The sequence below is a fragment of the Chiloscyllium plagiosum genome, chromosome 39 (genome assembly GCF_004010195.1).
Source record: "Chiloscyllium plagiosum isolate BGI_BamShark_2017 chromosome 39, ASM401019v2, whole genome shotgun sequence".
NCBI classification, from domain to species: domain Eukaryota; kingdom Metazoa; phylum Chordata; class Chondrichthyes; order Orectolobiformes; family Hemiscylliidae; genus Chiloscyllium; species Chiloscyllium plagiosum.
The window spans coordinates 22,760,370-22,769,769 of NC_057748.1; the positions used below are offsets into that span (position 1 = coordinate 22,760,370).

The following is a 9,400-nucleotide window of genomic DNA, read 5'->3' on the forward strand; positions in this document are numbered from 1 at the left end:
ACGCTCTGTCTGAACCTTGTTTTCTCAACCTTATGTAAGCCTCCTTCTTCCTCCTTACAAGACATTCAACCTCCCTCATCAACCAAGGTTCCCTCACACGACCATCTCTTTCCTGCCTGACAGGTACATACATATCAAGGACACATCGTATCTGTTCCTTGAAAACGTTCCACATTTCAACCACATCCTTCCCTGACAGCCTATGCTCCCAACTTATGCTCCTCAGATCCTGTCTTGCAGCATCGTATTTACCCTTCCCCCAATTGTAAAACCTGCCCTGTTGCACGCACCTATCTCTCTCCATAACCAAGGTGAAAGTCACAGAATTGTGGTCACCTCTAACACTAACGTAAATATATCTTTTTTGCCTTTGCAAACAAATTTAGTTTGATCTCATTTAGGAAAGCTATTTTGTTATAGTCTTGTAGATTTGGTTTAAATTCACCACATATAAAACTAAAGTTGTTAAAGTTTACAAGTACTAACAATGGTACAAGCTATTTGTATTTTCTTAAATATATAACAAGCCATTTACAATTCGTAATTTAACAATGTTTAACATGGTGAAACAGTAATTGAAATTAATGAGAGATACATTCTGCAAGAATGCAGTTACATATCATCAGAGAAATTCACGTCCAACATAGAACTCTAGAATCCCTACAGCGCGGAAGCAAGCCATTCGGCCCATTGAATCCACACCAGCTCTCTGAAGATCAGCCCACCAAGCCCCACTTCCTACACCTGCATTTCTCATGGCTAATACGCCTAACCTGCACATCCTTCCCAACTTCAATTATGGGATTAATAGATCCCTAGACCTTTTGCTTGTACAGGTCAGAGAGTTGTACTTCGAAACAGTTGGTTTCTATGAATACAATCAAAACATTAATTTCTTAATTAAATATTGGTTAAAAATTAAATTGCAGCTTCTGCCTCTTGCTGATATGCACTGACTGCACAGAAACCAGTCAGTGCATATCAGCTGGACTCAGACAGGCACATCTGAGATTGCTAAATCTATAAATAGCTTTAAATGTAATCTTGGGCACTTTTGATGTTTTGTTGAACCACTATTACTTAAATCTGACCGCTCAAGAGGAGCTGAAGTGAAGAGCATGTATGTGTTCATAACTTCCACTAGTTTATATTTTTGTTATGATTTCACAGTTAGTTAGCAGTGTTTCATCTTTTCTTATAATTGATTTTTGTTCCTTGATGTCTTGCCAAGTTTCCAGGCAGATCCAAAAAAACCAATTGGTGGTCATATTCTGGCTCATGCATCTACTACAAGAATCAGTCTACGAAAAGGGCGAGGTGAACTACGTATTGCAAAAATTTATGATAGGTAATGTGAATTTGCAGCAACAACATTAAGTGCGTTTATAAAATCCACTCCAGGATTCACATTAGATATACGTTTGACAAGCTTAGAGATTAAATGATTTGTTTTTAATGAGACACACTCTAAAATTAAGTTATATGTTGTGGTTCTGTTCGCCGAGCTGGAAGTTTTTGTTGCAAACGTTTCGTCCCCTGGCTAGGCGACATCATCAGTGCTTGGGAGCCTCCTGCGAAGCGCTTCTTTGATGTTTCCTCCGGTGTTTACAGTAGTCTGTCCCTGCTGCTTCCGGTTGTCAGTTTCAGCTGTCCGCTGTAGTGGTTGGTATATTGGGTCCAGGTCGATGTGTTTGTTGATGGAGTTTGTGGATGAATGCCATGCCTCAACAAACACTTCGACCTGGACCCAATATACCAACCACTACAGCGGACAGCTGAAACTGACAACCGGAAGTGGCAGGGACAGACCACTATAAACCCCGGAGGAAACATCAAAGAAGTGCTTCGCAGGAGGCTCCCAAGCACTGATGATGTCGCCTAGCCAGGGGACGAAACGTTTGCAACAAAAACTTCCAGTTCGGCGAACAGAACCACAACAATGAGCATCCAAGCTACAAATCTTCGCACAAACTTTGAACAATTAAGTTATATGTAATCTTTTAATATTTAAGTAGCAAATAATGCTAAGAGACTGAATCCAAAAATTTATGGGGTATTCCACCACTTTAAATGATCTATTTTAATGCTGTTGTGTTAATCATTTAGGTCACTGAGTAACGTATTAGTGAGCCCATAAAAAATGTTAGGAACAGCCTGTGGATCTAATGAGGTCTTTCTGGATTTTGTAGATTAACTCTGCCTATAGATTCACAACGTGCCATGGCAACATAGTGCCATGGTAGCCACAGTACGATTTTAGGAAAATGCTGCTTTAATTTGCATTTTCTTGCTATATCTTTAAGATATTGCAGACAATGGAGAGCGGTGAATTGATTTTTGTTTGCTTTACCCTTCTTTTGACTGTATGCAACAGTGATTTTCATTTCTCGTATTTCTTTTCCCTTTTGAAATAATCCTTGCTGTCTTTCCTCCAAATCTGAAGAAGTGCGGATGCCAGAAATCAGAAAAAAGAAGAGAAATTGCTGGAAAATCTCAGCAGTCTGGCAGTATCTGGGGAGAGAAATTAGAGTTAACGTTTTGAGTTCAGTTCGGAAGAAGGGTCACTGGACCCAAAAAGTTAACTCTGATTCCTCTCCACAGATGAAGGGCTTTTGCCCGAAACGTCGATTTTCCTACTCCTCGGATGCTGCCTGAACTGCTGTGCTTTTCCAGCACCACTGTAATCTAGAATCTGGTTTCCAGCATCGGCAGCCCTTGATTTTACACAGATGCTGCCAGACCTGCTGAGATCTTCCAGCAATTTCTCTTCTTGTTTCTGTCTTTCCTCAAACCTCTATCATTGAAGTTCAATTTTTAAATAACTCACAATAAACTCTCTTTCGGGTTAAAAAAATGTTTTATTCATACACCCACACCCAGATGATGATTGTCACAACACAACACACAGACACACATGTAAGTCATCAAGAAAGAGAAAGGAGGAAGAGGAAAGTAGAGTTTACAAGTGACAGTAGTTTAAAAGTAAGATATATTGACATCAATTTGTGTGACTGAGTCCTGAAAATCAGTGTACAATGGAAGTTTTGTTCCATATTTGTGTGGATGCAGTTGGCTGAATTTTCAGAATTCCTTTTGAACTTAATGGAGGCTCAGCAAGATGATGTTGATCCGTTGGTTCTGAAGTGGTTGAGACTTGAGGCAGGCTTAGCATTAACTGTGATGTTAGAGTAGGTGTTGGATTCTTAGCAGATGGATTTTTATTTACGGTAAGTAGATCCTTACCAGATTGTTATGCCTCAGGTTAAGACTATTGTTCACTCATATAAGATAAATGGTGAGCGGTTAGTGCCATTTCAGGCAAAGATGAGTTTCAATAACGTCTTTGTTCAGAACGAGTTGGGGATACATCTTGTCTGCTGGTCTTTTTCTTTCTTGTATTGCATGGTCCACACAATGCAAGGGTGACATATTTCAGAATGATGATGCCTGGGTTCTATCCCGGTAAGTGCTGATATGAATTATTTCAGAAGTTTTCGTTGATTTGCATCATCTGATTGGTTGTAGTACAGCAAAGTTCATTTTGAAAGTTCAACAAAATTGTATGGTGTAATGATTGTAACAAGGTCAGCTTGGTGGACCTGTTAATCTGGTCCAAACAGGAAGCACTTGCTGACAGATAAAAATGACTGTAAGACCACATTTTCCAATATTATGTGCTGAGCTTTCCTTGAGGCCCCAGATACTTAAACCTTTTAAGAGTTGGCAGATTTAGTTCAGTTACATCATGACCCCTAGACTCCTCTAATTCAAAGTTGCTATCGTTTTTACTTGGCAATTTGAGAACCAGGGGAATCTGTATTGGGATTTTTGACAAGCTTAAGATGACTGGCAGAGACATATTGATATAACTTCACAGAAATCAGTATCTCATCACCAAGTCACCTGTTATTTACACATGAAAAGATCTTGACATTGATCCAGATTCCTCAGAGCCAGCTCCCAGAGAACCTCTGACACACCTATTTATACATCACCCGGTTTTAACCAGATTAACAGCTCCAGTATGGGAACTCATATTCTTTGAGGTCCACCTGGCTGACCTGGTTACAAACACAACATCCCACCCCCAGATAAGTTTGAGAACATTGGCCAGTTTCTTTTTGTATCTCCTCCTGGGGCGTTTTGGCACTGGGTCAGATTTCTTCAACTCTGCCTCTGACCCAGATGATGTGTAATGCACAGAATCTCAAAAGCAATTCATTCTCTTCTTCAGGCAGTAAAGGCGTCAAGGCAGCGACATCTGTTATGTCTATCTCAGATCCAGAGGTATCTTCAATGCTTGATGGAGAGGGAGAATGCACGGGTTCAGTCAGAAAGGCTATCAAGGAGCTGGGCGCATTTTGCTCCCACACCGTCTGTGAGTTTACAGCTTTCACATGGTCCACGTGATTGTTCAGGATGGTCACACCTACCAGAACTTTATATGTCACTGGATCTGACCTCGCATCACCGTGTCTGCTATCGATGTTTCTGCTACCATTGTTTCTACACTAAACTTCGTACCCTGATGGTCTACTTGCTGCAGTTTTCAATGATAAAGCCAGTTGTGGTGCCGGTTTGAAATCCAGTTGGGGTTTGCATAGTTTCATTATTAATTCCATATACCAAACTGTCTCTAACATATCATTAAGAGTTAAACCAAAGTCACAGGTTTCTGCCAGTTGTCTTAGTCTAGTCAAACATCCTGATGTGAATTCCCCTGGTTCTCAAATAGCCATGTGAAAACCATAGTCTCTCAGAATTAGAGAAGGCTTGGGGTCATAACATTCTTTAACTATGTTGGTCAATCCTTGAAAGCTTTTAGTATGTGGTGCCTCAGGGAAAATGTGACTCCTAATAACAAAGCATAGCAGGCTGTCTGGAGAATTACCTGTTACTTTTTTGTCTGCTACAATGTTACTTGCCTGGAAAAAATAACATATTCTTTCCATGTACTGGAGCCAGTCCTCAATGGCAGAGTCAAACAAGTCAAGCTTCCCAAACAAAGACATGATGTAAGAAATGCTTACCCCATTACAAAGAAGACTGCTGCGAGTGAGTTTCTTCAGGTCCATGCTTTATTTTTGTTGCCATTGAAATTCTTCCAAAGAGGCCAGTATCCCGTAACCAAGTCATCCTTTATTTACTATCGGAGAATTGAGCCCAATTGAACAGAGACCACACAAGCCAGATCGGGTGAAATTGACGAGCTGTTTATTACAAGTGATATAGTTGGAAGAGAAATTGACTAGGCTGACACAGAACTGACAGACTGTACAGGTAAATCAAGGGCTATCTTCCACGAACTGAGAATCAAGCCAGTTTTTATAGGAATACTGTACAATGATGCTAATTTAAAATAGGGAAAATACAATGGTCTTGATAATCAAGTAATCCAGTTACAATGATGATAATATCAAAGCAGTTATCAGAAGGATATCCTGAATCTAGATACAATGAAGCATCCTGGCAGCATCAATCAGTTCTTAATGGGATCAAGAGATTCCAGCTCTCTTTGAGGGGAGGTGAGAAAGTCCCTTTTCTTGACAGTAAGGTGTTTCCATTGTCACTCTCCCATGAGAGGGGTATTCTGGTGCCTCTCCGTCTGACCTGTCCTTTGTGTGGCTGGTATCACTGGGGTATGAGACTGCTGTTAGGGCTTTGGGACAGCTGTGTTTATTGGGTCCAAGAAGCTTATTGTCAGTTTGCCTTGGGAAGTGTATTCCCTGGTCAGTGAGTAACTATGGTCATGTCTGGCTTCCCTTGTCAGCCTGTTTGGTCAATGCTGAGGCATTCTGGGTGTTTCTTGTATGGTTTGGACAGGCTTGATTTTCTGTGTTCTGTGTGGCCATGCTGTGGGTAGGCAGGGTGGTAGATCTTTTCCCACATTTACACATAAGTGGTCCCTGACTTTAGTCTGCCTCTGCCAAGTCAGCTCTCAGAATGGCAATATCTCTGACACTCCCCTCTTTTTTTTTCTTTTCTTTTTTGTAGTGCTTATTTTTCCCCAGAACCCATGTTGTATGTGTGCAGGTGAGCATCTGCAGTCCTTTTTTTCTCCCCCACACTACCGCCTAGTTGCAGTAGTGCTTATTATTTTTTCCCCCCAGCACCCATGTTGTGTGTGCACACCCCTCTTTTTTTTTCTTTTTTTTTTCTTTTTTTTTTCATCAAAGGGCGACTGTGTTTATTTTATTTTATTTTTTTTTCTTTTCTTTTTTTTCTTTTCTTTTACCACCTAAGTGCGGTAGTGCTTATTTTATCCCCAGAACCCATGGTGTGTGTGTGCAGGTGTGAGACACAGTGAAAGACACAAAGTGCACGAATCTTTATTCACACACCCCTCTTTTATCTGTCAGCCAGGGTTGCCTGATTGGTCCAGATTATTAGCCCCAATCAGGGAACCTATATTTTATGAAATCCAGTTGGCTGACATCATTACAATCACTGCACCCACATGGAATAAACACAACTGTTGTTGTTGAAATGATTAATTTTGTCTAAAGACATCAAAACCAGGCAAGTAAGGCATCATGAAGAAATTTGCATGCCCTATTTTAATTCAGAGCTGAAAATGTGTTGCTGGAAAAGCACAACAGGTCAGGCAGCATCCAGGGAACAGGAGAATCGATGTTTCGGGCATAAGCCCTATTTTAATTCACACTTACATGATAATTTCAAATGTTCTGAGATGTCAGTTTCACATGCCAGTTAGCCAGCTTGGAAATATAAAGGAGTTCGACTTAGGAATATACATTGAAAGTCTAACTGAAAATTGAGTTGTCAGCAAGAACTGGAAGACTCTTGCTCTACCTCGCTGCCTTTCTCTCATCATCTTGGAAAACAGAGTCTCAATAAATGCAAATTAAGAAACTACCATTTAATGATAACTCAAAGGTATCACTAACTTCGGTGCTACCAAAGATGTCAATCAACAATTAAATAACTATAGTCTCAGGTTCTAACACCTCCAAAATTCTAATAGCTCTTTAAACATTACCACCTTCATTCTCTCTGTCTCCCTGTAACAGTATACCAGATACATGCCCTTTCAAACTTATTACTTTTGTTTGCGTATGAGTTTGATGTCATATTTTATTAGTATTTCCTTATGATTAGTAGGTATTAAAATTCTTCTTTCTTTCACACAAGAAAACTTGTAATTACTTCCTTCATTTTTCTAGCAAACTGACTACATTTTAATTTAAAATGTAAATTACATACTATGTTTTAATTTAAAACGTGCTCAAAAGAAGCAGAAATATTTATTGTGACCAGTAGAGGGGGAATTAAAAAGAGGGGAATCAATTGACCCTCCACACTTGTTTGTAACATTTTTCACATGTATCTATCTGAGGAGCTTGGAGTAGCAAGAGTAGCCCTCTCCTGGCCTACCATTTCCTCAACTCACCACACTCCGTTCTCTGCTGAACAGCACTTCCTATTTCCTTACCTTGTCATAACATATATACTGTCAGGAGCACTACCAACAACACAGGAGGGAAAGGAGGATAGAAAAGTATGAAATAAAAATAATACATTCAAATACACACACTGTTCTCACTTCCCAAAAATTTATAATGCTTCTTTGTTTCCTCTTTTCAACTTATTCCCTAAGAGCTTCATTTAGCTTCTTCACTAAGAGTGGGCAGATACACATCTGAAGCTTATCATTTCACCTAAGGGGAAGCTAGATACTGCAATTAAATGAAAGAAAAAAGATTATGATATATTGGTGGCATAACAACTACTGACAGAAACTGCCAAAAAAAAATTTCAGGGTGAAGCATCAGCAGACAATGATTCAAGGACCAACTTTCAGTAGTGTACACACATGAACAAATGAATTAGCAGTAAGAGTTGGCCATTTGACCCCTCTGGTCTGCTGCAACGTTTATCTACAGCAGATCTGATGTTGGCCCTCCATAATATTTGACTCCCTTGTCAATTACGAATATATATAACTCATGATTAAAAATGTTCTCTGGCCCTGCCTCTACTGCTGTCTGGAGAAAAGAATTCCACAGATCATTGACATGCTGAGAGAAAAATAATTCCTCTTCATCTGAATCTTAAATGAGAGACCCTTTTTAAATTGGTTTCCCTGGTTCTATTTCAGCACGAACCCAATCAAGTCCTGGATGTAGGTTTGCTCGCTGAGCTGAAAGGTTCATTTTCTGACGTTTCATCACCATACTAAGTAACATCATTAGTGAGCCTTCGAATGAAGCACTGGTGGCATGGCCCGCTTTCTATTTATGTGTTTAAGTTTCCTTGGGTTGGTGATGCCATTTCCTGTGGTGATGTCATTTCCTGTTCTTTTTCTCAGAGGGTGGTAAATAGGGTTCAAGTCAATGTAATTGTTGATAGAGTTCTGGTTGGAATGCCATGCTTCTAGGAATTGTTGTGCATATCTCTGTTTGGCTTGTCCTAGGATGGATGTGTTTTGCAAAAATACTTTGCAAGAACTGTAACAAACACTACATTGGACAAACAGGCAGAAAACTTGCCACCAGGATACATGAACATCAACTAGCCACAAAAAGACATGACCCACTCTCACTAGTATTCTTACATGTAGATGAGGAAGGACACCACTTCGACTGAGACAACACATCCAACCTAGGACAAGCCTAATAGAGACATGCACGAGAATTCCTAGAGGCATGGTGTTTCAGTGGAAATTCTATCAACAAACACATTGACTTGGATTCCATTTATCACCCTCTGAGAAAAAGAACAGGAAGTGACATTACCACAGGAAATGACATACCTAGTATGGTGACGAAATGTCTGAAAATGAATCTTCCAGCTCAGCAACCTCAACCTGAGCTAGAAATCTTCTCAAAACTCCCTTTTAAGTCCCTTCAGGATCTTTTTTTCAATGTGATTTTTCTAAACGCCAATGGATACAGGCCCAACCTGTCCAAACTTTCTTCATTAGATAATACCTTCATCGAATAATTAGGTTGAATTAAACTTCTCTGAGTAGACAATAGACAATAGGTGCAGGAGTAGGCCATTCAGCCCTTCGAGCCTGCATCGCCATTCAATATAATCATGGCTGATCATTCATAATCAGTATCCTGTTCCTGCCTTATCTCCATAACCCTTGATTCCACTATCTTTGAGAGCTCTATCCAACTCTTTCTTAAATGAATCCAGAGACTGGGCCTCCACTGCCCTCTGGGGCAGAGCATCCCACACAGCCACCACTCTCTGGGTGAACAAGTTTCTCCTCATCTCTGTCCTAAATGATCTACCCCGTATTTTTAAGCTGTGTCCTCTGGTTCAGCACTCACCCATCAGCGGAAACATGTTTCCTGCCTCCAGAGTGTCCAATCCTTTAATAATCAGATCCCTTCTCAGCCTTCTAAACTCAAGGGTATACAAGCCAAGT

The 9,400-nt window shown here is 40.2% G+C and overlaps 1 protein-coding gene across 1 annotated transcript in view; it reads left to right on the plus strand.

Annotated features, from left to right (window-relative positions):
• The window catches only part of dmc1 (DNA meiotic recombinase 1), a 179,127-nt gene that overhangs the window by 166,899 nt on the left and 2,828 nt on the right, over nt 1–9,400 (plus strand). The window contains exon 14 of the mRNA XM_043679281.1: nt 1,232–1,348. Within this exon, the coding sequence (XP_043535216.1) occupies nt 1,232–1,348 (117 nt within the window). The remainder of the gene's footprint in view (nt 1–1,231; nt 1,349–9,400) is intronic.